This window comes from Neoarthrinium moseri (genome assembly GCF_022829205.1).
Source record: "Neoarthrinium moseri strain CBS 164.80 chromosome Unknown scaffold5_Wmoseri_CBS_16480, whole genome shotgun sequence".
Lineage (NCBI taxonomy): Eukaryota > Fungi > Ascomycota > Sordariomycetes > Amphisphaeriales > Apiosporaceae > Neoarthrinium > Neoarthrinium moseri.
In genome coordinates, this window is record NW_026055119.1 from 957,599 (window position 1) to 984,594 (window position 26,996).

The 26,996-nt window shown below is 51.2% G+C and overlaps 11 protein-coding genes across 11 annotated transcripts; 6 read left to right on the forward strand and 5 right to left on the reverse strand.

Moving 5' to 3' along the window:
- Nucleotides 1-17: 17 nt before the first annotated feature.
- Nucleotides 18-899, forward strand: JN550_002490 (uncharacterized protein; the record flags this gene model as incomplete). Its single annotated transcript, XM_049313792.1, has 1 exon — nucleotides 18-899. The coding sequence occupies one exon, from the start codon at nucleotides 18-20 to the stop codon at nucleotides 897-899; it is 882 nt and encodes a 293-aa protein (XP_049175781.1).
- A 415-nt stretch (nucleotides 900-1,314) lies between these two features.
- Nucleotides 1,315-2,061, reverse strand: JN550_002491 (uncharacterized protein; the record flags this gene model as incomplete). Its single annotated transcript, XM_049313793.1, has 1 exon — nucleotides 1,315-2,061. The coding sequence occupies one exon, from the start codon at nucleotides 2,059-2,061 to the stop codon at nucleotides 1,315-1,317; it is 747 nt and encodes a 248-aa protein (XP_049175782.1).
- Nucleotides 2,062-2,910: 849 nt separating this feature from the next.
- Nucleotides 2,911-4,565, reverse strand: JN550_002492 (uncharacterized protein; the record flags this gene model as incomplete). Its single annotated transcript, XM_049313794.1, has 4 exons — nucleotides 2,911-3,919; nucleotides 3,995-4,178; nucleotides 4,254-4,363; nucleotides 4,435-4,565. 4 exons carry the CDS (start codon nucleotides 4,563-4,565, stop codon nucleotides 2,911-2,913), a joined length of 1,434 nt encoding a protein of 477 aa, XP_049175783.1.
- Nucleotides 4,566-5,993: 1,428 nt separating this feature from the next.
- On the forward strand, nucleotides 5,994-8,066 carry JN550_002493 (uncharacterized protein; the record flags this gene model as incomplete). The annotated part of the gene is made up of 1 exon (XM_049313795.1): nucleotides 5,994-8,066. The coding sequence occupies one exon, from the start codon at nucleotides 5,994-5,996 to the stop codon at nucleotides 8,064-8,066; it is 2,073 nt and encodes a 690-aa protein (XP_049175784.1).
- Nucleotides 8,067-8,602: 536 nt separating this feature from the next.
- On the reverse strand, nucleotides 8,603-10,779 carry JN550_002494 (uncharacterized protein; the record flags this gene model as incomplete). The annotated part of the gene is made up of 2 exons (XM_049313796.1): nucleotides 8,603-10,611; nucleotides 10,671-10,779. The coding sequence occupies 2 exons, from the start codon at nucleotides 10,777-10,779 to the stop codon at nucleotides 8,603-8,605; spliced, it is 2,118 nt and encodes a 705-aa protein (XP_049175785.1).
- Nucleotides 10,780-12,057: 1,278 nt separating this feature from the next.
- On the forward strand, nucleotides 12,058-13,668 carry JN550_002495 (uncharacterized protein; the record flags this gene model as incomplete). Its single annotated transcript, XM_049313797.1, has 1 exon — nucleotides 12,058-13,668. The coding sequence occupies one exon, from the start codon at nucleotides 12,058-12,060 to the stop codon at nucleotides 13,666-13,668; it is 1,611 nt and encodes a 536-aa protein (XP_049175786.1).
- Nucleotides 13,669-15,827: 2,159 nt separating this feature from the next.
- On the reverse strand, nucleotides 15,828-16,751 carry JN550_002496 (uncharacterized protein; the record flags this gene model as incomplete). The annotated part of the gene is made up of 1 exon (XM_049313798.1): nucleotides 15,828-16,751. The coding sequence occupies one exon, from the start codon at nucleotides 16,749-16,751 to the stop codon at nucleotides 15,828-15,830; it is 924 nt and encodes a 307-aa protein (XP_049175787.1).
- Nucleotides 16,752-17,687: 936 nt separating this feature from the next.
- On the forward strand, nucleotides 17,688-18,236 carry JN550_002497 (uncharacterized protein; the record flags this gene model as incomplete). Its single annotated transcript, XM_049313799.1, has 1 exon — nucleotides 17,688-18,236. One exon carries the CDS (start codon nucleotides 17,688-17,690, stop codon nucleotides 18,234-18,236), a length of 549 nt encoding a protein of 182 aa, XP_049175788.1.
- A 1,293-nt stretch (nucleotides 18,237-19,529) lies between these two features.
- On the reverse strand, nucleotides 19,530-21,215 carry JN550_002498 (uncharacterized protein; the record flags this gene model as incomplete). The annotated part of the gene is made up of 1 exon (XM_049313800.1): nucleotides 19,530-21,215. The coding sequence occupies one exon, from the start codon at nucleotides 21,213-21,215 to the stop codon at nucleotides 19,530-19,532; it is 1,686 nt and encodes a 561-aa protein (XP_049175789.1).
- Nucleotides 21,216-22,295: 1,080 nt separating this feature from the next.
- On the forward strand, nucleotides 22,296-24,090 carry JN550_002499 (uncharacterized protein; the record flags this gene model as incomplete). The annotated part of the gene is made up of 2 exons (XM_049313802.1): nucleotides 22,296-22,790; nucleotides 22,843-24,090. The coding sequence occupies 2 exons, from the start codon at nucleotides 22,296-22,298 to the stop codon at nucleotides 24,088-24,090; spliced, it is 1,743 nt and encodes a 580-aa protein (XP_049175790.1).
- Nucleotides 24,091-24,947: 857 nt separating this feature from the next.
- JN550_002500 (uncharacterized protein) lies at nucleotides 24,948-26,720 on the forward strand (the record flags this gene model as incomplete). Its single annotated transcript, XM_049313803.1, has 1 exon — nucleotides 24,948-26,720. One exon carries the CDS (start codon nucleotides 24,948-24,950, stop codon nucleotides 26,718-26,720), a length of 1,773 nt encoding a protein of 590 aa, XP_049175791.1.
- Between the last annotated feature and the right edge of the window lie 276 nt (nucleotides 26,721-26,996).

Below are 26,996 nucleotides of genomic sequence, written 5' to 3' on the forward strand. Positions count from 1 at the left end.
CTTTGGAATCAAGCATCATGCCTCCCAAGAAGGTGTCTTCGGACACACTGTACGTCATCTCATCCTTCATCTGGGACGATGACGACACAATCGAAGGCTTGCAGCCCGTCGAGGCTTACTCGACCCTCAAGGCCGCCAACGCCGCGGCGAAGGAGATGATGTTCCGCTTCGCCCAAAAGTTGAACCCCTATGGCGACGTCGACGAATATGACTACCAGCATGAACAAGACGACAACGGCATGTATCACGGCTACATGGAAGGAGGCCCTCATGGGCACGTGGCTGCTAGGGTTCGTGTATTCGCTACCTCGTTGAAAAACGACAGCGGAAGGGGTGCTGGCAAGGCCGCTTTGAAGGCGGAGCCGGCCGTCAAGTCTGAGCCAACAGATGAAGAGGACGAAGATGAGGAGGAAGAGGAGAATGCGGCACCCAAGCCCCCGCCAAAGAAGAAGGCTGCCGGTCCCCCCAAGACGGCCATCAACACAAAGACGCACCGCAAGACTATCCCTGAGGGTATCCCCAACTGTCTTGAAGGGCTGAAGCTTCTCTTCACCGGCACCTTCGAGACCATGGACCGCAAGACCTCGATTGCGACGGCGTACAAGTACGGCGCCGAAGTCATCACCAAGCTCGAGGACACGGACTACATTGTTATTGGCACACGCGCCGGTCCTAACAAGCTCAAGGAGATCAATGAGAAGGAGCTCGAGACCATCAGCGAGGAGGAGTTCTTCCAGATCCTCGAGAACGGCATTCCGGATGAGAAGAAGGAGCGCATGGCAAACCGCCGGCTCGCGGATCAGACTGAGGGGCCTGAGGAGGACGAGGAAGATGCCAAGCCCAAGAAGAAGAGGACCGCAGCGAAAGGAGGTCCGGCCAAGAAGAGGGCGAAGAGATAGGATAGTGTAGGCAGATGGCTATTCTTGTAGGGGATAGTTGGAACACCGACATACATACGGCATCATCGACTTTCACAAGATTCCCCCCACCCCTACTGCTTAGCATTGCGCATTGCTGTTCGTGGTACATACCAGTGTTATTGTATGATGATGAATTCGTTCATAAGGGTTTCATACAGCCCACGTCCTAATTCACTTCGGCCTCCTGTGTCAAGGCACCACAAACCACGGTCGAGACCGATAATTGGTAGCGTCGCCAGGTTTCAATCAGCTCAGTTGATAGATAGCGGTAGAACTTGGGGAAGACAATCCCCAAGGCTACTCCAGCATATCACCTGTCGCTCGTTGTCTCGATGAAGGAAAGTTATATCTTAAACTAATAGCTCCAGAATCGTGCCCTGATGCTCTCACAACACTAGTCTGCAAAGAGGTATTGCTTGATCCATCCAATGGCCGCGGTCTTCCCACGGACCATAGCCTCCCTTTCACCCTCCTTGGTCTCGTCGCCACGTACGAGACAGCCGTGCTCAACTCCGGGGAAGTGATGGTAGTCGAACGGAACGCCAGTCTTCTGGAGCGTCACAAACGTGTGCAGTTTCAGGTCATCCGTGTACAACATATCAGTCTCTGGAGCGAGGATCTGTACAGGCACCGCAACCTCGTCAATGTCCTTCTCCACGACATGCGATGGTTGGCCGATTACAATGCAGTCTACAAGCGCGGGCTGGTGTTCCTTGGCCCCAAGTCGCAGGCAGGCCCACCCCCCGTAGCAGAACCCTGCGGCGGCGACCTTCTTGTACTGCGCCCTCAAGGCCCTCGCGCACTCGATTATCTCGGGCTCTCGGTTCTCCCGCGAGTTGCGCGTGAGGAAGCCTCCGAGGTCCACCTCGTGGAAGCGACCCTTGTTGATGGGCTCCATGGGGAGGACCTCGCCGGCGAAGAAGTCCGGCACATAGACCGTCACGTTGGCCTCCCTGGCATAGTGGTCCGCTAGCAGTCGGGTATTAGGGAGCGTCCATCCTAGTATGTCGGACACGATGAGGACTGCGGCATCCTTATTGTCGCCACTGATATATGCTGGGTTGTTGGCAAGCTTTCCGACTCGGCCCGTTGGCGTGCCATCCCATTCAAATCCCTGAACACAACAAGCTAGGATAGACATGATCGTCAGTATATTCTATTGCTAGAGCACCTGACACCAAGTGGACTAGTCGTATTCTTAAATGGATATCAATAAATAGTAGAACTAGCACGTGACATAAGCACTCGATTTATAATACTACCAGGGCTGATCTGATCTCGGCACGCGAGATTAGCTTAGTTATGCCATCGGGGTGGCAGGAATGGTATCGCATTTGTAATATAGCCCCGCATGGGTCCAAGCACGCTAGAAGTATCACACGGTCTGGCCCTCATGTGTCGCTACGCATGATCACGCTGCTGACTGAGCTACGCAGCAGGGATTACTTGTCCTACCTGGACAGCGCAGAGAGGGGGTATTGCTAGGAATATCCCTAATACAACAAGCACTAATGAGATTGTCTCTAAGAAAGCTATATGAAGAATCGCGGAATACGTCTGAATTAGCACGCCGATATCGATTCTATATCCAAAGGCTTAGCCGCATGGTGGTGGAAAAGAGCTGAAACAGCCTCAACGAGGGTCTACAGGCAGAATAACTATGATAAACCAACCGTCTGTATACTACACTATTGCATCTTAAAGTGTTGAACAACCCAACCGCCAATATTTCCCCCTTCCAGCAGAACCTCATTATGAAGTCATTACACGACCGTCGCGGATGTAACACTAGCATCTGAACAAGACAATGGCACTCAACCACTGTCTGCATAAAGTTTGGTAAGCTGTTACTAAATGGTCATTCATCTTCACTTCTTTTAACGTCTTATTTTGAAGTATGAGTTCGACATTTCTACTAACTCAATGCTGCTATAGATAGATGCTGCATCTGGAATGTTCGGCGGCGAAACGTACAATCCAGTACTGTTGTCTATAATTTTGACCGCATGTTGACATGTATAGCTTTGACTGTTGAGTATGCCTCGAGCCCGGCCTCGCCGAGTTCCCTGCCGATGCCACTTTGCTTGACACCCCCAAAAGGAATACGCCAGTCACTATCGTTGCTCGAATTGATCCATACCATTCCTGCTTCGATGCGACGGGCAACCCGATGGGCTTTGGTCAGATTAGTCGTAAAGACCGCACTTCCAAGACCGTACTGGGTACCATTGCACAGCGCTACCGCTTCCTCTTCTGACTCGAACTTGCTGATCGTCACAAACGGGCCAAACACTTCCTCTTGGAATATCCGCATTTGAGGATTGACCCCAGTGAAGACGGTAGGCTGAATAAAGTAGCCTTTCCCGCCTGCAGTGGCTTGAGGCTGGCCTCCCATCTCGAGATTGGCACCTTCGGCTTTCCCAACACTGATGAAATCTTTGATACGATCAAGCTGCGCCTTGCTGACCTGGGGGCCTTGAAATGTGTTTGAGTCGAAGGGATCGCCAACAGTGGAAACATTTCTGACTTGCTTCTTGAATGCCTCCATGAATTGATCAAAGATCCCGGCTTGTACAAGAATGCGAGACGTGGCCGTGCAAATTTGACCTTGGTTTGACATGATACCAGCATGTGCCCATTCCACGGCGTTCTCCAACTCCGCATCATCGAATACGACGAGAGGGCTCTTACCACCGGTCTCGAGTGTGATGTTTTTCAGGTTGCTTGCTGCCATTCTCATTATGTCCTTGGCGGTTGCTGTTGAGCCTGTAAAGGCGATCTTATCGACGTCCTCATGCGACGCCAGCGCCTTGCCAGCCTCGGCGCCGAAGCCATTGACTATGTTTACAACGCCAGGGGGGAATCCGGCTTGTGTGACGAGATTGGCAAAATAGAGGATCGAAAGTGGTGTTTGCTCGGCTGGCTTCAAGACCACCGTATTGCCGCAAGCAAGGGCAGGGCCTAACTTCCAGGCTGCCATGGCCAAGGGGTAGTTCCAACTGCATGACTGAGGTTAGTACCACACATGTCTTCTAGTATTTCGAATAGCCTGTCTATATGGAGCAAGCACTTACGGGATGATCTGCCCGCATACCCCAATAGGCTCACGTATTGTATAAGCAAACTTATCCGCTGTGGTTTCGATGACTTGACCAAAGACCTTATCTGCAAATCCAGCATAATACCTCAGGGTACCTGCAACTTCGCCCATGTCTTCATTGAGGGAAACTGAGTATGGCTTTCCATTATCCCAGGTTTCTATCGTTGCCAATGTTTCTTTGTGCTCATCAACCAAGCCTGCAAGCCGATGTAGTAGTTGACCCCGTTCCGTACCTGGGAGGTCACGCCAACTGGGATCTTGAAGTGCTCTGCGAGCTGCGCTCACGGCGTCGTCTATGTCTTTCACAGATCCAGCTTGCACAGCTACTATAGGCTTCTCAGTACTGTAACCGAAAAGTCAGTGTCCTAACGTGGTGAGGGAGAAGAGCGAGAGATGAAGAAGGGTCCTTCTTACGAGGGGTCGATAGATGTAATCGTTTTCCCAAGTGAAGACTTCACCCATTGCCCGCCGATGAAGAGGCCAGTTGGCTGGGGAAAAGTAACCCCGTTGGGAGCTGTCAACTGTACCGCACATCCATCTGCCATTTTGATTGTCTGTTGAACGAAGACTGAAGTGTGAAGGCCGTATGTCTCCCCGTCTTAATATTTCCTTCAGACACATGTGCCTCGCCATAGCTTGCATCCTGGGTTTGGTCTGATACTCTGCTTCGGATTCAAATCGGCCGGTTTCTTAGCATCCCTACGATCAGGATTATGGTAATGGTATCTGGAACGGGTCCAATCAGTGATGGCGATGCGGGAGAACATGTCCAAAAATGGTCTGGTAGATGCTAACGGTGGTCCAGATTCCTGGAGGCTCCACCAAGGCAATCGCTAAGCTAGATTCGGCGAAGAAGTCCCGGAACATAGTTTGAGCTAGCTCACCACTGATGCTACGTCACATACAGTACGGGAGTACGCGTAGTCTCCATTGATTTCTGTTGCTTCTATCTGCACGATCCCACAAACGGTAGGTCCACGCCCACCCTGGATAATGCGCTTATCTGATGCTCGGTTTGGGTTCCCCGCGATAGACTGCGGATTGGGATCATGACTGTGGGTGAGGACCATTCATGGCGCACTGAAAGCTGCCGAGTTTCGAGTTGGAGTCTCTATATTCGGTATCTATCCGCTCACTATCGTGCTATGTTCCGAAGTGGACGCACTCGTTCAATGTCCATTGCATTACAGAACCCTATACCTCTGTGTTACCAGCCTTGACTACCACAGCGAAATACACCCTGGTTATCGACAAGGGTTATTCCTTCCTCTTTAGTCTACCTGTCGCTGGAATTCCGGTGAAGTTGTTAGTTTTCAATCTTTTATTTCACCGACGACTTGAGGTATCGAGATGGATGGTCAGCTTTCTTGGGCAATTAACGGTACTGATGTACAGCATTGTCTTTCTAAGGGGGCCAGCACAAGGGCGGGAGACGCTCTCAGTTCATAGGATGCTGTTCCTCTTCACGCCTCACCTTGAACACTTTTTCCCTTACGTCTTGATAACTCGTGGTTTCGGGATGGGGGACTATCTTATGTTCAGCGCAGCGAAGAGCACTGAACCGAGCACAAAGTCCACAGCAATTGAAGAGACGCCGATGATGAACAGCTCTCAACACCAGGCCGTTGAGTTCTCCAACTTTTAACAGATAAGCCTTTCCATGTTCCGGGGTAGCTGGCGTCATGGTTGGCGAACGCCACCTTGGGGTGGCACTTTGACTAAATGTAATCTTCATTGGCCCCATGATTACCAGTAATGACCAACTACAGGAACTTAGTGTTATCTTGACCCGTTATCACCCCCGCGCTCCGAACTGACCCACTCCCACTTGTTGACCTTGTTAGACCGGGAATGCCCTAAATCTACCTCCCTATCACCTGGTTCTCGGAACCTCCGTGTTTTTCGAGCTTCACCTCAATGCACCGTCGTCTCCGTGACGCCTTTCAGCCTAGCGAGAAAGCGAGCCACAATCCATGCTAAGCACAATCACAAAGTCATACACAAGACGGGATAAGAAAGCACGAACCGGTTGCCGCCAGTGCAAGCAGAAACGCGTTCGGTGTGACGAGACACGCCCAGCATGTATCAACTGCGTTCGCAAGGGCCGGGTATGTCCCGGGTATCAGGTTTCCCTCTCCTGGTCTACGAAGCACGAGCAGCCGACTTCAAGGACATTTCAGAGAGCCTCCGGACCCGCCGATTTTGAGCAACTTGCAAGTGCTGCCTCGCAAGTCATCCATTACGGTGCGCAAAGAGGAGGAAGAACCAATCTTGACCGGACCTCCCCGGACGCTGCCCCTATACTGGAGCATTGTGGTCAAGATGGAGCTGGACCACAAACTCCACCCTTCCTAGTTAGCCACGACGATGGAATGCAACCTCTTGCAGCCGCTATTACATCTCCAATTGGCTACTATTCACCACCCTCGAATACAGCACCACCACCGCTTGTCGATGCGCTTACGCCGGTATCGATGGAGTACCCATATGACTTCGATATGTCTACTGCCTCTGTGGTGGCAGACACCGGGTGGGTCAGTGACGACGGGTATTCTTCTATTATGACCTCTCCTCCCACGGGTACCCCTGCAGTTCCAAGCATCCCATTCAGCTGTCCGGATCAATTGAGTGTTTTGGATACGCCGACAGCTGGCTTGGTTCATCTTCCGACATTCTTGGTACAACACTGGTTCGATTCGGTGTGTCGTCATTGGTCCGCGTTCGATTCAGAAAACAACCCTGTCAGATCCATGGCAGCGTCTCTCTGGGGCTCCTCCCGAATTGTGTTTTACTCTCTTCAAAACATGTCCGCTGCAGCTCTGGTAGAATATATGCCAGACGTGAAAGAGATCGCGAGCAGTGCTCCTGCACTCGCTGTCGAAGCAATCAGCGAAGAGCTGACAGAGCTTTACACATCCGACGCAGGCATTACACAATTTCCGAAGGGGCTGATGTTGGGACTGATTTGCATGGGCTCTTCCATGTGCTGGGATGACCCCCAGAAGACAGGAGCCCATTTTTACCGCCAGGCTAGAAAGCTGATGCGTCACTACAAGCTGAGAAGTGATTATCTGTCGCACGAGGATCGACAGCTTCTAGAGTTCTTCGGCGGATGCATGAAATACGAAAAGATGTTACGCGACGTGATTGGAGAACAGGAAGACAAAGCAATCCGAACTTCATCCTGCGGGGAGCGGCGACAGCGGAAACTCTCCATAGCGCCTCATGCGTGGACTGGCGTCTCTCCTGACCTGCTCGGCCTGTTTGGTGACGCCATGTCACTATGTCAAAGAGAGTGTGCAAGGCGAAGAGAGCAGACCATGACGCGGGAGAGTTACAAGGTGGCTCTGGATGCCATTGATGAGGCACAGATCCTCGAAGAGGCACTTCTTGCCGTTGAGCTCACGGACATTCAATCTGCTGATCAGCAGTGGGCCGATGCCACGAGATGGACTCATCTGTGCGACACCACGGAAGCCTATCGTGTAGCATCTTTACTGCAGCTGTACCAAACATTTCCAGACCTCATTGCTCGACGCATTCCTGGGCAGGTTGGACCCGATGGCCTTGTTCCGAACGGCTCTTGGCTCCTGCCGCTCGCATTGCACCTGATTACAATCCTGCAGAGGACACCGTCAAATTCTGACCTACGGTGCGTCCAGCCTCTTCTCTATCTGTCAGCGGGAAGCTGCCTTAGGTTCGATGATATCCCGGTATCTCCAGCTCGCCGGGGTTGTACTGCTGGCGATATTACAGGTCTATCAGCCATTCATACACCAGGTTCACTGGTACCTCTACTCTCATCGACATATTTGTCACAGAAAGAGGACTCAATGGCGGAGGTACTAGATGTAAGTCGTGCGAGAAGTCTTGTCACAGAACGGCTGGAACAACTTGAACATTTGTTACCGCCCAAGCCCATTCGTACAGCGAAACAGTTGATGAAGGACACCTGGGAAGTTTTTGACGCTGAAATTTCCCCACTTCGTAAAACACACTGGTTGGATGTCATGGCATCGACAGGATTGAAGACTCTGTTTGGGTAGGCTACTGGAGTTGCATTATTTGCTTTGGGGGAAATGAAGGATACATACGGGTGGTTGGGTACTTTTTGCCCTACATGGTTTCTGTGCTTAATGATACACTTCTAGTTCTTTCCTTTCGTCCATTAGTCACTAAGGAAAGGTATGCCTTGAATTTGACGATTATTCAGTTGATATTTAAAACAATTAACAGTATCCACCCTATAGTACAATATGATGCATTTGATTGGCAGGTGAACGCCTATATCATAATACCAAGTTCACAGGTTTGCAGCGATATTTGGGTGGAAACTGGTTTTGGTGTGTGGGTAATGTAGACATGGATTTCATGCAGTATAGTAGAGGTCTACAACACAATCCACACACTTCAAGCACGGTGTAATATTACTAGGGGCAGTATAATGAGAAATTGTATTGCTAGAGAGAAATGGAATGCAAAACATGAAGTTACAAGATATCTCGGATCCTGTACGATTCTGACACTATTGGCCATTGATGATCATTAATCTCAAGACGGTTCGATGACCACTGTTACCAGCCTACAATCTGCTTGGAATCCTGGGAGCAGCGCAGCAAGAGCTTGGCGGGGTTGCATCAACAGGGGAGACGGCGTACTGAGAGGTTTTATCCTTGTTGATTGCGGTCGGTGGCACCCACAGAGCAGGGTTCTTCACGAAGAAGTTCGAGGCTCGAAGCATGACGCTGACGGGCTCAGCGGGCATGATAGGGAAATCTTCAGTGCGTGGGAAATGGGTGAGACCGAATTGAACGTAGCAGACGATGTCTGTATCCTCAATGGACTCGTCTCTCTCCGCCCAGTCGACGATAGTCGGGTTGTGCGGGTGTCCAGGCTGTCCGGAGCTCTGGCATACGTAGTCGCCGGCGGGGAAGATCTCGTAGTCCTTGTAGGGAACTACCCACAGACTGTGACGGGCGAAAGCAGCGCGGCTGTGGACCATGCTGCCAGGCTTGGCTAGCAGTGGTGGGCAGTTATTATTAATAATCTTGTATGACACAGGCTTCCGGGATGATGGATTGGTGCTGTGCGGATTCACAATCGCCCATGCCCGACTAGTCTCGTGACAGTAATCTCTGACTCCCTCTTTGGCGGTCCGCAATAGTGTCGGCTTCGACAAGAAAGCATTTCCATACATATTCTCCTCCGAGCCGACAGGATGCTCGGATGGCATGGCGTCTTGTTCAATGACACTATTTCTGGGGCCATCGATACTAGGATCCACACGCAAGGAGAAGATGTGCTGATGATTATGGGCGTCAATTCCGCGAGCCACTTCTGTGCCGTAGGGAGCTGCTATCTCGGAAGAATGCAGACAATAGGTATTCAGCATGCCAGTAAGCTTGATCTCGAGCTTATAGGTACCATCCAGCGTAAAAATGTGGTAGAAGGCGTACTCATAGTTGGCTGCAGTAATGATTTGCGAGATAATAAGCCGTCGGTCTCGAGCAGAGATGACGGAACCATCTCGATAGTCAGTATGCTTGTACAGCAAACCGTTGTCCTCCTCGTGAATACAGATTGCATTCTTGATAACAGCTGGGAGTCCATCGCCAGTGGAGAGTACTGCATCCAAATACTGGATGACTCCTTTGCAATCGCAGCCCAGCTTGAGGCTATTGGTCATGAGACCAGTGCCGTACTCGCCAACGTCAAAAGCGTGCTTCCTTTGGTGGGGCGCTTGAGGATTGCCGTAGGGTACTACCATCTCGACAACGCTGATGCGGTTGAAAAGTTCCCGATCCCGCTTCTCGTACATGTCGTACATGGACACATCTGACAACACGATGCCTTCGCGATAGTTAAAGCCGATATGCATTTTGAAGCCAGCCCAGTGAAGCTGGGTGCCTCGCATACGGAAGGATGGACCGTCGGGCTGGGTGATATCGATGGGCTTCAGACTATCATGCACATAACCATCACCAATAAACTCAGGCAGATAGTTATGCTGCTCGAACGGTACCTGGGTTCGCTCACCGTTGACTAGCCGAACGTCGACAGCCAGTACCTCCTCTTTGTCAGTGTCGAGGACTACACTGAAGTCGAGAGGATGAGCGTACTGGTTATCGTAAGCCGAATCACGATAATACGCGAGTCCTTGCTGCAGGCGCCGTTCCATGCCCCAGCGATCATCGAATCCGATGGCCCATGCATCCAAGAAGACCTTGGACATATCAGAAATGCCAATCTCTTGGCATACTCGGATCACACGCTCGTCAGTGCGGCAAATCCGCTCGCAGACGTCCAGATCCTCGAGGGTCAAGGTGGGTGCGACTTCGTCAAGAACCTTCAGGTCCTCGACAGTGCCACTGGTTAGGTTCACGACGACTTCAGCTACTTTGCCAGAGCTCTTATCGATGACGATGGCGAAAGCTCGGCGGTCGAGGGTTGACATTTGGCCGGATTTGAATGCTGCATATTCATCTTTGCGGGGCTCACGCAGGGTAATGCAGTTGAACTTCACAGCTTGAAAAGCAGTATGGTTACGGATGACTTGGGCAGTAACCGAAATTTCCTCAACCGATAGCTGATCTGTGAACCTTGTGAGTCTGGGTGTCCCTGTGAGTGTAAGTAGGCGGGACCATACATACCCAAAGGGTGAAGCGGAGGTTGCAGTGTGGCAGGGTCGATTTGAGAGGAACCACCTTGCTCTTCCCGATATATCGTGTAGCCGGGAATAGTTGAAGTGTCGAGCATCATTTTTGCTATGGGTATATGCCATACGTGATGGTAAGAGAGGGATGTTATGAGTAAGAGGTTGAGACCAAGATTCTCTGAAAGTCGTCGTATTTTTGGGTGAAATATATCGGATTGAGTCGATTGTGATGCAAAACATGAAGATTCCAAGTATAGACTTTATAGCCATCGTATCGAACCATGAGGCCAGAGCATTCGGTTCGAAACACCTTACAAGTTCGCGTAGTGGGCTTCTTGCATTAGGCGGTCCAATATTACGCGAAGCCATGATTCAGCGAAGTTACACTAGGCCCACGTAGGCGTCAGCCGCTTACCAGCCACCACGACCGACTAGACCTATCGCAGGCATAAAGTCCCGTAGTTTCCACGTGCTAGCAAAATAGCTACATCCGAAATCCGGGGAAATGCCAAGTTGTTGCTCCAACTGATTGGTCATTGGAAGTGAACAAAGATCAAGGTTCATTAATATCCTCCATCTATACCTCCTTGCCAGTCGCTGCCAGACGTAGTAGTTGCCCTCGTGCCAAACTGTCCTCCAGATTTGGCAGCCATATGCGAGCGTTTTGAGATATTTTGGAAGTCATAATAAGATATCTGCATGCAACACACTACTTCAGCAATTGGTGCACTCAGGTCTCATAAGAAACCATGTCACCCTCAATGTATTTTGGGCTAGGGGGTACTGATGCTCAACGAACTAAAACTGGAGCCCGCCTGCTTAAAACAGCCAAGCTCTCTGATTCGTTTGTAACCGTGGATGGGTATTGGGTTTCCATTACGAAACCCTAGCGATGCTCCTCGCTATCGGAACGTAAACTCTGAAGCTTTGAAGTGCGCAATCTCTACAGAAACCACCCTCTTCCCCTCACGGCTCCCCAGGCCGAGTGATCCACTTCGATATGCTATCTCGCGATCGGATGAGTGGCGGCGACTAGACCAGAGTAGCATGTCCACCCGACCCACCCAGATACACCCAATTGTGTATCTTATCGTAGCAGGGTCTAAGAAAACTAGAATATACAGCAACTGTGGGGTACGTTGCACAACAGACCAAGAGCAATGCGAAGCGGGATCAGATGCTGGCCGTGGACACAATCCCTGTTAGATGGCAGCCCGTGATCGACGTATAATGAGGACTTAAAACGACAGTAAAAGCACTCTCAACGACGTACTTGACCATCGTTCTTCTCCTCAACTCTTGCCGACTTTGATACCTGTTCTACGGTCACTTGCAGGAATAGCAAACATTGGCCGCTTGAACGCTGGTCAGAACCCCCTCTTATGAAGTCAGAAGACCCAAGCATCGACAAGGCCCTTGGCCAGCTAGGTCATGATCAGGATGAGCTTGACTTGGCCATCCTGGGCCATGCCCAGGTTCTGACCCGCAAGTTCAACATCTGGAGCATGCTTTCTCTGAGCTTCTGCGTCTTGGGCACCTGGTCCACATTTGCCCAAGGTTTCTCTAATGGCCTTACCAACGGCGGGCCGGTTGCAATCCTCTGGGGACTCGTCCTTGTCCTCTTTTGCAATATCTGCGTGGCTGTCTCCCTCGGCGAACTCTGCAGCGCCATGCCGACCACCTTGGGCCAGGCGTTCTGGATAACCAGCTTATGGCCTACTAAGCTAGGCCGATACACAAGCTATATGTGTGCATGGATCAACACGTTCGGCTGGTGGACGTTGTCTGCGTCACAAATTGCCTTCATGACTGATTTCATACTCGGCATGAAGCTCATGTTTGACCCTGAGTGGGCAGGTGGGGGTGAGGGATGGGTACAGTTCCTACTCTATATTGGCCTCACCTGGTTCATGACCTTGATCAACGTTGTGTCATGCCGCAATGACAAGGTCTTACCCATGTTCAACAACGTAATCGGGATCACTTTTGTTGGGCTGTTCTTTGTCGCCATTCTGGCGCTACTTATAGCAATCGGCATGAAGCCTGATCTTCATTTCCAGCCTCCAACTTTCGTGTTCGGAGCCTGGATCAATCAAACGGGTTGGACCGACGGCGTCACTTGGTTCATGGGACTTCTGCAGTCCGCATACGGCCTGACTGCTTTCGACTCAGCCATTCATATGATCGAAGAGATCCCGCACCCTCGCACCAACATTCCACGAATTATCTGGCTGTCTGTTGTTTGCGGAGCGTTTAGTGGCTTCATTTTCATGATTGTTTGCTTGTTCTGCATCCAGTCCTTGGACGATGTACTCAACCCCGTAACAGGCCTGCCTTTCATGGACCTCATGTGGACCACTGTGGGATTGAACGGCGGTTGTGTACTGCTTTCACTCTTCATATTCAACGGCATCGGCCAGGGCGTCAGTATTATAACGGCTGCCTCGCGACTCACCTGGGGTTTCGCACGAGACGGCGGCCTCCCTTGGAGCGGCTATCTTGCACAGGTTAACGACATCTGGAAGGTACCCATACGTGCGACCGTGGTGCAAGGGATTGTGATCAGCCTTGTCGGTGTGCTTTATCTCTTTGCAGATACGGTTCTCGAGGCCATTTTGAGTGTTAGCACGATTGCTCTCACCATTTCGTACGCAATGCCGATTATCTCGCTACTATATGTTGGGAGGGACAAGCTGTCGTCAGGACCATTCAAACTAGGCAGAGTTGGTCCAGCTGCGAACTGGGTTGCCGTCGTCTATTGCAGCATCACAACCGTTTTCTTTTTCTTTCCTGGGGCCCCTGCACCGGCTCCAAGCGATATGAACTATGCGATAGCCGTGTTTGGCGTTATGTTGACGGTTTCCACGGTCTTTTGGTTCCTAAAAGGCCAGTTCGGGTATTCACAGGCAGAAACCTTTGAGGGCCATGCACCTGTCTTGAGAGAAGTTGCGGCTAGGGAAAATACGACTGTGGAGCCTCGACCAAAGGAGTGAAGGGATATGCTGTGTAACTTATATAACCATAATATAGTGCAAAGTATTTGCCAAGGAAGCTAGAGGTCTTACATAGCACCTTGTTGGGGAGACATTTGATATTAAGACATGAGCTCTATGCCTACTCGTTCTTGATACTCCTTGAAACATGAGCTGTGGCTGAAGCTTCCCGAGCTTGACCTAACCCTGAAAAGCCTGGTCTGGCTGAGGTAATCCTGAGGGTTGCGGGACTCGCGCATAATTCGAGCATTTTCATGTGGCTTAGGACTTTTGCGTGAGGTTTCTCGTCTTATATATGTCGAAGTATTGTACTTTTACCACCCATAGCACTTAGAGTTAAATGAACCAGTCATAGGCTCCGTCTAACAATTGAACATTGACTGCGGAACGTTTGCCACGGGTGTTTTAAAGTATCTAGGTCTGTATAACCCATGACACTGGCGCACCACTGGTTGAGTACTCTTTTCCGCAAAAGAAATAAGTCTAGTAATATAAACCATGTTTATACATTGGGCCAGTTTTGTGGCAGCCTTTGTGGCCGCCAAAAGATGGCTCCATTGTGGTTTCACAGTTAAGGCTTATGCACAGCTAATCCGTCACCACCTAGTTTGATAGCATCTAGGGTATACGCACAGATATGACAACTGCAACTACTAGTTCTTCCAGTCGCCGCGCATTAACCGCCCAAGGTCGAAAACCCCTTGGATCACGTTACGCCCAGCAAGCTCGCTGACAAACTCAAGTTTCTGCGGCAATGGCCAGTTGTGCTAATGGGCAAGATACGAGTAGAGTATCCCAGCAATAAAAGTGTCACCAGTGCCAATAGTACTACCAGAGTCAGGTTTTGCCATGAACAATGGTATGGAAGTCCTCGATCCTCACTCAATGACCGTTCAGCTCTTCAACACCCATGCGTTTCTATGAACATAGGCTCCAGTTGCAGGCTCGAAAGCTGAGGCACCTTGTGCTCCCCAGGTACAGCTGAGGACAAGACTTTCATATGAGAAGTAGTTCATGCAGGCGCCAGTACAGAATACGCAGGGCAGGAACCTATGCGTTGAAGGCGAGCTTTGCTCGGAGGCAAGTTTAGGGGCCCTGGTATCCGTTTCCCTGTTCATCGACAACCACTTCGTAGGAACACTCCTGCTGGTTCTAGGGATCAGGGCATCCCTACTTATCACAGCCCAGGTTTTGGAGTAGAATACTACATCAGCTCCAGGGACAGGCTCTTGAAGTCCTTGCCTTGAGAACTTCTCGATCTCCACGCTGACCCTAGCACCTGGCGCCGACTTTCGCACATGTCGGATGCAATCCAACATGACATCCGGTATGCGGCCCTGTTCTAATCAGGGCTCATTGAACTTTTCTCATCAAGGTGGCGAGATGCACCTCAAAGTGATACCACCTGGCCTCAGTGTCTAGGGATTTGGCGACCTGAGTGAATTCCTCGAACTTCATATCCGGCAGGGTATTGTAACTAATGATCGTTCTAGAGGGGGTCGCCATATTCTTGATGATGTAGCTCGACGCAGGCTCATCGCATCTATGGCAATACATGCGGTTTGCAAGGGACACACCAAGCCTCAGCTACCGACGTATTACTTCGCCTGCTGGGGATGAGATGTTGAGAAGGACCGCAATCAGGTTCAAGCCGAAGGACGCCTTGGTCTTGTCATCACTAGTGAAAAGTTGTTCAAGAACGTCGACTGTATTCGGGCTATTTCCTCCCCTCCGTCTCGTAATATTGGATGCGCTCAATTTACCATCCTTAGTAACGACGTGCGGAACGCCATTTGATATCAGCCAACGAAGAAACAGACATGTCAGAAACGTTTTACCTCAGAAATAGTATCGAGGCAACAGTTTCCCACTCCGACATATTGCCTCATGGCTGGGTGAAATACCCTGGTGCTGGGATGCCACAGTGATTTAGCACCTGGAGCCTAATGATTGAAACAAGAGACCCCTCTTGCAGCTCAACACAATAAGAGATAGGCCAAAGATAAGTTCCACGAGGTCTCTCACTCCACACCTTCATAACCGCATAGCACTGCATGTGGTCTGACCTTCACTGTAGATATGTTCAATCGCGTCCATCGCACGCCCCCAAGTCCGCCTCATTACTCAGTATGACCTGGGACTGCGTTCTACAAAAGAGCCTAGGATATTACAAGAAAGCCGTATTTATCGTAGTTAAAGTGTTCCAAACTCGCGATACTCTCAGCCCAACCATCATCAATCTCTCCTAGCTGCCAGTCGTCTCCGACCTTGAACATGCTTGTCCTTCCAGCCAGCACAACCTTCTGTCTCTCTTGGTGCTCAAGCGCCACATCGGGATGCGGTACCCAAACGACCCTCATCCCAGCCCGCCTTGCAGCCTCCACCCCAGCTATGCTATCTTCGATAACTAAACATTCACCGGGCAAGATGGCCCGTTCGCCAAGCCCTGCAGCCGAGTTCAACGACTGCAACGCGATTGTATAGATATCCGGCGCTGGCTTGACCCGGTCCTGCCCTAGTCGTGGGTCGTCGCCCAATACCCGCCTATTGGGCTGGAAAAAGTCCAACAGCCGTTTCGTTATCGGCCTCGAGGTCTTCAATGCAAAAGACTGGCTTTTACTGCCGGATGCTAGTTGTAGCTCGATTCTGTCCCCGGAAGAAACACTGCACGCATGGCTGAGATTCGACAAAATCGTCTCAGCGCCGGGCAGCGGTTCGCAGTCTGGGAAATGCCGTCGCATCAGCTCACCAGATTCACGAGCGAATTGCTCACGGGAGATGGGTAATTTAGCCCAGCTGTGAAAAAAGTCGCTGTTCGTCGAGCCCGGCACCCCCATAAGCTGGGCTCGAATGGATCTAGTCAAGACAGGTCGTCCATACTTTTCAAGAAGTTCGTTCGTAGTTTGTGCAATTATGTCTTCCGAGTTGATGAGAAGCCCATCCATGTCGAAAATGCAGGCACGGACTGCGGGGAAGCTAGTCTGAGGTTTAGGTAGATACTCCGCCTCTGTGGGTAGGGGCACATACGTTGTCTTCGGGGGCGCCATGTGAATTGGGTCAGGCTCAATAATGTGATATGACATCTTGTCGGTGACGAAGTTTATCGGGGGAAGAGACAATCAACTGCCTGCCGTTGTCAGCGAGCAGGGTGACGAAATAGCGCGGAAAATAACGGATGCGCTTGGCGGCGTTTCTCTGGCGATTTCCCAAATGGCAGGTATTATCCGTAGACAGGATTCCACCCTGACAGAGTTTTTTGAGCTGCGTACGGACCTTGAAGAACATTCCAGTCTTTACCAGACGAAGTTCGACACTAGTTTGGTCACGTACCCCCATTCTCTCTCCACTGTGTGGGCATTTGCGAAGTTGAAGACTCATGCTCGACAGCTGTTGGAGCTGATTTCTTTTCTTGATCTAGATGTCATTGGAGATGATTTATTGATTACAGCCGCGGTAGAATTGTTCTCGGTGGGACACAATTCAAGAAGACCAACTACACTGAGGCCCGAGCTGATCTTCTACAGTTATCTCTGATCCAAAGAGGCAAGCAAAAGCAGAGGGTATCTGCACATCACATGGTACAGGATGCTGTCTTGGTACCCATGGAATCTTCAAGTAAACGGTTCTTAGATTGGCGGTCCGCCATGCCCAGGTCGTCAAAGTAGCCTGAGCTGCCCAAGCCCAAATCAACTGGCGGAAGACAACACGTTGGAAGGTGGCCTGTTTATGCAGCAATATACCCCCATGTTCTGAGAATACACCAGCTGTGATCTACCATTCAAGATCCCTCCGAAGCCGTCAGTTTGCAGTTTGCAAAGTTGCTGAACGAGGCTGCATGGTGCGTATACGACGCCTAGCTTGCTTCATGATCTAACATTGCCAGGTATCAAAAGGAACGTGGGCGAACCAAAGACTTTGGTGTCTTCTTCGAAACTGCTCGTAGTGTCTGCGAGTCTTCGACCCATGCAGACCGCGATTCCGTGCTCGCAGATATATACTTCTGCTTAGGGGCTATCGCCATGGACACGAGTGATTTTGATGCAAGCGGAATTCATAAAGAACGTTCTCTCGATCTAGTCTTTAAAATCTGCAAAGAGTTGGGAACTAGCGATGAGAGGCTATACGAACGGGGTATCTCGCGTATTCAGGATCAACGATACGATGAAAGAGAAGCCGACCTGAAGGAGGCACTACGGATTCGCAAGGCTCTCAGCAACTACATTCCCCGAGCAGGTGAGGCCACACTTAGCTTGGCTCCCCTTGCGCAGGGCAAGCTCGAAGAGTGTGATACGCTTCTAGTGGATAGTTTATCGGGGATGGAGAAGGCACTGGGCAAGGATGATAACGAATCTGTGAAGACTGGGCTCATTCTCTCTGCACTTGGCAGCTTACGTGCTGTGCAGAACCGATGGGACGAGAGTTTGGAGTTCCACGACAGAGCATGGCACCACATGCGCCGATCCGTGGGTGAAAGAGACGTGTATACTGCGAGAGTCGCCTATAAAATCGCGGAGCATCTCATCCACCTCTGTCACGGCAGTGCATTAGGTTTACAGAAGGACCGGTGAGATACCGAACCGTTTCCGCTATACAATCCCTATCTTGTCCCCTTTCCTTGTAGAGGGGCAAGATTCAGTCTCTTTCTGAATTGAACCATACCTTTTGGACTTCTGATTATATCTGACCTTACAATCCCCTTGACAGCCTCGGTCGAAGCGAAGAAGCGATGTAAGTGCTTCCAATTCCAACCAAGCAGCCGAATGTTTTTCCTAACCTCGCTCAGCTCTATGATGAATGGCGCGCTGGACATTTGGTCCGTTGATCCAAGTGCGCACAAAAACGGGATTGCTCGAACTACCTTTTTCAAGCGTAAACTGTTTGAGGCGATGGGCAAGTCGCAAAAAGCTTCTATTGCTCTCAGGGTGGCTACTCGATTGAGAAATGAGATTATTAAAGAGAGCCGAGACGTAGAAAGCTTGACAATGAAAGACTTTAACGATATAGTTACATTTTGGACTCAGTGATCAAGGAGGTTTTGATAATCCAACTAATAAACATGCATATAAAGAACCGAAACTGCCACTGGTACATTTAATAAGATGCTATCCTTAAGTCAGTGTCTGGGCTTCTTCTCCTGGCACGGTTTTATAGGACCCCTAGAGTTGCCGGCCTCTTTGATCACAGTCAAACCGCGCCCAAATTCATCTTGAGATATCCACCAGCCCAATTCACAGAGTCTCTATACCAGTGATGCTCATTGACTGTGCGAGATGTGATTAGATGACAAACTTCTAGACCATTCGCAGTAGTTATGAATTTCTTGATCTTGTTTTTCATTACTATTATTCTTTGATTCAGTGATCACCATTTTTCTTTGTTGGATTTTAGTATACCCACCTAGCCTTTAATATATTCATTTGGAAGCCGGTGTTGTTACCGTGACTGCCTTATCTACGACTTGTTCAAGGAAAAATCCTTACGTATCGTACCGTTAGCGGTTGTGGTTCATTCGCGATGCGTCGCGACGCAAAGTCTCCGGACTGGCTCATCTGTACCGTACAGTTTCTGCCTTTTGTCTTTTGTCCCTTTTTTTTTGTTTTTTTTTTCCTCCTATTTCAGGTGTATTACGCTATCCTTCTTGACTGACCAACAGTATGTGCTTCGTAAGCGGGCCCCGTATGTAAAACGGCTCTTCAACGCGGAACGATTTGTGGCTTCGCTCATTCCGGGGTTCCTGCACCTGTGAAGGCTGCGCAAATTCTTGTCAAGCCCAATCGTCATAATTGTAATTCCCCGGTCGGCCAACCTGACAGTAATTATCCCACCGGCGGTTTTCTTCTATACGTTGTCGGTCAGCCGCTTCAGCCACTTCGGGCGTCTACCATCTGACCTAAGGTCATGGTTCCTTCGCCACGATACCGTGCAATTCGATCGAGGATCTCCTCACAGTCCGTCCAGATCCGGCGTCTATTTCTCAGCCCAAGCAAGCGGGTCCTGTTCCGTGCAAGCTCACATCGCAAACGATACCAGTCCGTCTTCTTCGCGGCCTGCAAAGGCGCCGGTCTAGAAGGATAATCTCGCTCGTCTTCCTCGTCGGCTGCGGCTTGTTGCAATGCATGAATCGCAGCCTGATGCAAGCCCTCATCCTGAACAGTGTACGCCTCTTCTCTGAGAATGTTCTCCGCTTGGTGGATGATATTTATCACCTCATCGTGTTGCTCTGTTCGGCGGCACAGTTCGGAGGCCATGTGGTACGCCCATTTAGAGTAACCCAGAGTGCACCATGCTTCCCAGAGCCAAGGCATCTCTCGCAAAGTCAACGAGCGAAATAGTGATTGCGGCAGGTGATAGAAGGATCGAGAGGCGAGCCGGAGATTTGCAATGTCTCGCGATTCCAGATGGTCCAATATCATGAGACATCGCTCTCGCGGTAACCGGGCAAAGACATCGTCAGAAGTGCTGTGCAGCGCCCCAAATACGGGTGTATCATATGCGAAGCCGGGGTCGCCCGTCCGGTCCGATGCAGCCAGAATCGATTCTAGTTTTGTCCCGAAGCAGGGATTGGCAGCCACGAATTCGTTGCCGGCGACATGCTGAAACCATTGCTCATTATTTACCGCTGGATCTCGCGGGAACTTATAGAACTGGTCGCCAGTCTCGATAAGCCACCAGTTAATCAGCCCTTCATAGTCGACTGCCCCGGACCGCAGGATGGATGCGCGTTTGAACACCTCGAGGCATGTCGGATGAAATGGCATGGCATGTTCTTCTGCCGCCTTGGTGTCGTAAAAACTGTTGTCGGCACATGGCTGGTCGCAATCATGCCGAGAAGGGTAGACTGATGGCCAAGCCATATCACGGCTCGGAGAGTGATCACTTAGACCGCTGAGGAAGAATTTGCCGGACGTTTCGAATTCCTGATCATCGGATCCGGATTCCCAGTCATCATCTTTCGGAACAAAGCATTGAAGAGTGGTACACCCACGCATTTCCTCCACGGAAATCGCATGTCCGTTGAAAGCGCCCTCGACATAGCTATGCCTATTCCACTCGCAGGCAGGTCCGCCGGCAATGTGCTCGTAAGTCATCGCTTCATCCTCTGGCGCGTCGTGCTCCGGAATCATGACTTCGGGATGTGCCGCGGGGGAAGCCAAGCTTTGGACAAAAGCTCGGTACGTCTCCGAGGCCCCAGATGAGCATGACCTGGTATCGTCATCCCCATCCGTGGTGTCGTTCTCTGGCTCGCTCTCATGGTGCGAGTCGTACTCATATGGGTCAAGCTCTGCCGACGGCCGGTGCACATAATCATCGTCCTCCTCATCGTCGGCAATGGCACATTCTGGCGCTTTAACGGGGCCACGGACAACGACCATGCACCCAGATGACGGCGGACAGAACCTCGATGACTTTGAATGTCGATGGATGAATCCACCAGTGGAATATCCCGAATAGTCCCATCCCGAAGATCTTGGCTCCGTCAACGTTCGAATGCGACCGATGTTGAAGCTCATGCCGCAAATCTGGCAAGCAATCTCGGAGTAGCCCATGTTGCCGTGGATTCTATCGATCTATGCCCCGAGAAAATTTGAATGCGGATGGAGGGACTTTGACTGTTGTTGGCCCATCCCGCGGTGCCGGGTGATATTCATGCACCAACGTTAGTCCAAACAAGATTAGGCACCCGCGGCCCCTGTGGGAACAACACCCCAGTCTCTCTATGCAGCCATGTGCCTCGATTGTAGTCGTCTATGGCATTCGAGCTGCACCAACATTCTTAGCATGACTATATCCATTACAGTGACATAGGGATAGGCCGGACTGATTGACTCATAAGAACCGAGCGCGACCATCTGGTGTCCGAACGAGACACAACGAGACATTGCAAAACCATACAAGCTGCCAAGGAACTGGAGTCAGGATCCTGTCGTTTTGCAAATATTGTTCGTTGACTGCTGCCGTCACATTCTGCTATACTTGATCTATCTTTTGGTATTTGGCCAAGCCCTACAAGATCTCAGCTCGGCTGTTGTCTTCCGTTAGCAAGTGGAAAGAATCTACTATGTACGCAGTAAAGCTGGCCAATTGGAACGGATAAATATTTGTTTGTCATATTGAAATAGTGGGTATTATTGAGATCATCCATGATTAATCAGCCCACTACGCTAACAGCGCGCGCACTCACGGAGTACGGAGAGTTTAATCGCCGTGCCTCAGCTCGCTCGTTGATGCAAACAAAATTCTGCGATGAGAATCCTGCCAATGACTTGGTGCAACTGCTCTGGCCAGGCCAGAACTTGGAAGTCCTCGAGCCAGGCGGCCTTTTGTGCGGCTACTGCGCCAACATTCCGAGATCTTGCGGCTGAATCTGGTCGCGTACCTTGCCTCAACGGGGCATGTGCAATTCTGAGGCTCCACGATGGATCCACGACCCAGTAGAGACAGGGGCAGGGAACTTTATCAGCTCTCGCACCTTCGGGCGCGCGCGGGTCCGCCACCCTGGGCAGGTCTTCTTCCTGGCATAGGATGATGAACTCAGCAACTCTCGTCGACAACATTTTCGGGGTCCTGCGACCAGGCGAGAAGAACTGCGTCCCTTCCTCGTAGAAGACAACGAGGTCCCCGCCATCATGTCTTCACCGACGACGAGCGCGGTGTCGCCCTTGGCACAACTACCGTTCGCAGCCAGCGCTGTTATCATCGGCGTCGTCTCACTGGTATACCTTGCCTATCAGTGGGCGCTCCCAAAGCCTCTGCCAGGCATTCCTTACAACAAGGAAGCAGTGAAGTCAATTCTTGGGGATGCAGCAGAAATCAGGGAGCTAAAGAAGCGAGGCGGCCGGCCTCGTACTTGGTTCGGCCAGCAGAATGCGAAGCACAACAGCCCTCTCGTACAAGCGTTCTTGGCTCCGCTGTCGAAGCCGATGTTGATCCTCTCGGACTTTCGTGAGGCTCAGGATATCCTTCTTCGCAGAGGCAAGGAGTTCGACCGTGGTGGTAGAAACCTGGCTGCCCTGGGTGGTGTGATTCCGAACCACCACATCGGCATGCGGACTTCGGATCCCCAGTTCAAGGCCAACAGAGAGTTGGTAAAGGACCTCATGACACCAAACTTTCTCAACACTGTATGTCTTCCGAGACCTACGAATCCCGAGCTGTTGGCTGACTTCAACTTAGGTTTCCGCCCCTGAGATTCACAGCAACGCCCTGAAATTCATTGATCTTTGGAGATTGAAGGCATCTAAGGCTAATGGGCGCCCCTTCCAAGGCGACCAAGACATCAATGTGGTTGCTTTCGACATCATCAAGGTTGTCGCACTGGGTGAAGGGGACTCGCAGAGCATGACCGAGCTGTACCAGGAGGTCGTCCGAAAGACCGACTTCGAGACGCAACACCCGGATAGCAAGGATGCAGCTCTCGAGTTCCCCGAAAATCTGCCAAATGAGGACCTCCTTTCGCACCAAGTCCAACAGGAAGCTATCGGGCAGTCGGTTACAACCCCTTCGCCGGCTTTGTTCCACAAGTTCAACAACCGCAAAGCTCACATGCAAGAGGCATACGGCATCAAGATGAGAATGCTCGAGAAGCAGATTGGCCTTGCCATCAAGCGCAATGAAGCCGGAGAGGAGGTCAAATCTGCCTTGGACTACATGATCAAGCGTGAGATAAACGCTGCGAAGAAGGCCGGCCGACAGCCTGTCTTTGACTCTCCCTACATGTATGACGAGCTTTATGGATACATTGGCGCCGGCCACGAGACGACGTCGACATCTTTCCAGTGGGCTCTGAAGCACCTTGCTATCCACCGCGACGTCCAGCAAAAGGCTCGAGAAGCAATGCGCGCCGCTTATGTCGACGCGGCTGCCCAGCGCCGCCAACCAACTGTAGCAGAGATCACCAAGATCCAAGTGCCTTATCTGGAGGCCGTGATGGAGGAAGCACTGCGCTTGTCCGGCCCGATCCTGGGTATCGTCCGTCAAGCACAAGTCGACACTACGGTTTTGGGTCATCGGGTGCCGAAGGGGACAGAGGTCTTTATGCCGCTGCGGGGTCCGAGCATCACACAAGCGCCTTTCAACATCGAGGAATCACTCAGAAGCGAGAGCTCCCGGTCTCACAAAGACACCCGAGGCTTATGGGAGACTGACCCGGAGGCGTTCATCCCAGAACGATGGTTGAAGCCCGAGGAAAACAATGAGGCGTTCGACTCGCAGGCCGGTCCCTTCCTCACCTTTAGCAACGGGGTCCGCGGCTGCTTCGGGCGGCGCCTGGCCTATCTTGAGTTGAGGATTCTCATGGCGCTGTTACTATGGAACCTGGAGCTTGGTTCCTTGCCGGAGAAACTGAACACCTGGGACGCTGTGGACAGTTTGACGACTAAGCCTGCCAAGGTCTATGTCAGGATCTCGGAGACGAAATGGTAAAGGCACCCTTTGAGAAGAGGAGTTTCATGGAGTGAGGTACCGTATTGTCCGTCAATGGGCAAAAAAAAAAAAACGCGTAGACAGTAGTTAGACTTTACGTCCCTGTTTCAGTTATAGACCATGTACAAGCAATAGATCCTAGTCGCATAAATCATAGGACGATGATTTCTTCGTCGTCATCAGACAGCCCACCCCCACGGCGCATGATCAGAAGCACACTGCAATGAATGCACGCGCGTCGCCTAACCATGGGTTGCTGTGAGCTGTGCCCAAAACGAGACCTCGTGAATGTATCAACAATGCAAGCGACCACAAAATTGCAGAATTGGCAGAGTCCCGGGCAGGATCCATGCATCACACGAGTTATCTGCCGTTCTTGTCGAGATATCTGACGCCCCGGATGGTGTCAAGCGGTCGACATTGATGTGAGGCCAAAGGTGGATTAAGCATCCATATGCAGTAACAAGTGCGGCCGCGTCCTAGGCAAGCGAACCAATCATGTGTCCGAAGGATTGCGCTGTGGACGAGCTAAAGGTTGCAGTTCCACTTCTCTGGGTTCATCCTTGGATCCAGTTGACGCACCGTCTTACAACTGGGGGAGCCAACTGATGGTTTAAAAGCTCCAAATGGCACGTCAAGCAAAGCAACAAGTTCAATGCAATTCTTCCCAAAGCTGGTTTGCGGGAAGACGCGTTTCACATCTTCTATGTCAACACTTCAGATGCTATTTTTCATCACTCACGCATAGGTTTTATGAGACTGAGGCTTCTCGGCGCGCTGTTGGGCTGGAAAGGCTATTGTGTATTGCTCGTGCCGTGATTACTTTCTGCACACTATAGCTCACAACATTTCACATCATGACGACGCCGAAACATCAGCCGCGGAGCAGTATCGCCTCCGGATCATCACGGAAGTTGGTCGGTGCCTTGTCTTTATTTGCTGTGATCGCAGCTGTTGGTGTTGGCAGGTTCTGGAAATATACACCAAACTGTCGAACTATTCCAGGCGATGCGTCGTGGCCCGGTCAGAGTATATGGGACAGACTGAATGAAACGGTCGGTGGCAAGCTCATCGCAACGGTGCCAATCGCTGCGCCCTGCCACAAGACCTTGTATGGAGAGCCAAACGGCTTGTTTGACGAGGATGCATGTGCAGCACTTCGGGACAACTGGTTCCTACCCGAGACTCATCTCCCTCATCCCTCCTCTCCCATGGCCTACCCCTTTTCGAACAACTCTTGCAATCCTTGGCTCGATGCCGACACGCCGTGTGAGGTTGGGAGTCATGCGGTTTACACAATCAATGCAACTACGGCGTCGGACCTGCAAGCGGGAATTCAGTTCGCGAAAGAACACAACATCCGCCTGGTGATCCGCAACACTGGCCACGACTACCTAGGAAAGTCTACGGGCGCTCACACATTGGGTCTATGGACGCATCATCTCAAGTCTATTGCACTGGTCCAGTATGACGACAGCACCTATACGGGCCCTGCGCTGAAGCTCGGCGCGGGGGTAGAGGGCCTGGAGGCCCATACTTTTGCGGATGCGAACGGCCTTCTTGTAGTCGGCGGCAACTGTCCAACAGTTGGTATAGCGGGCGGCTTTATCCAAGGTGGCGGCCATGGGCCGTTGGTTTCCAAATACGGCCTGGCTGCGGATCAGGCGCTCGAGTTCGAGGTTATCACTGCGGATGGCAAAATCCTGACAGCCAGTTCAAGCAAGAACAGTGACCTTTTCTGGGCGCTGCGAGGCGGTGGAGCAGGGACTTTCGCTCTGGTCACATCAGTTACTATGAAGGCATATCCCGACACCTACGTATCATCAGCTTCGCTGACGGTGCTTAACAATGGAGCGAACGCGGATGCTCTATATTCCTCGATCGGGTCCTTCATCAAAGAGACTCTACCTCCTCTCGTGGATGCTGGTGCCTTCGTGGTATGGGTCGTGGCTCCTTTTGGGTTCATGGTTACGCCGGCGATAGCACCAGGTCTGACATCAGCCCAATTGGATGAGTTTCTGCAACCGACCATCGACACACTCAACAGTGCGGGCTTGGAATTCCAGTATGCGTCGGAACAGAGTCCCACATTCCTGGAAAGGTATCACACCATAACGAAAGCCACCAGCTGGAATGTTTCAGATTATAACCTGGGAGGCCGCCTGATCTCCCGAAGCGTTGCTGTAAATGACACCGACAACTTGGTCGAGGCGATCCGGCACATCAGCTCTCAAGCATTGATGTCTGGCGTGAGCTACAACGTCGCGCACAGCGTTTCTTCCCCGAGCGACGTGGCGGTGAATCCGTACTTTCGCGAGGCCCTCTTCGGGGTTGCCCTCGGAAACCCCATCAACTATGAGGACTGGGATGCTACCTTGGCTGCGCAAGATCGAATCACAAACGACCTAGTCCCTGCCTTGGAGAAGGTCACCCCCAACGGCGCATCGTATCTTAGCGAGGCGGACTTCCGACAGGCGAACTTTCAACAGACCTGTTACGGAGAGCACTATGCGAAGCTGCTTGCAATCAAGCGGAAGTACGACCCGGCCGGTGTCTTCTACGCCAGAACAGCCGTAGGCAGTGAAGAGTGGGAGGAAAGCCCCGGTGGTAGATTGTGTAGAGTAGGCTGAGGTTCCAGTCTTTCAATGCTGCATCTTTTCGCCATTTCGTGGTTGAGCAGCCCCACTGAATGGTCGATTTGCATTATGAGGGTATCAAGGCTCAGTCAAGCCCAGGAAGGTGGCGTCGGCATCAGCGAAGGTGCTCTATCCACGCCAGTCACTCTACAGGAATTTTCATATGTTGGATTTAGAATTTAGATTATATATAGAAGAAGTCGATGCACCTTGTAAAGTCGTATCCAACGTGGCGGTTATGCGCGTACATGTTCTGTACAAGCTATAGTG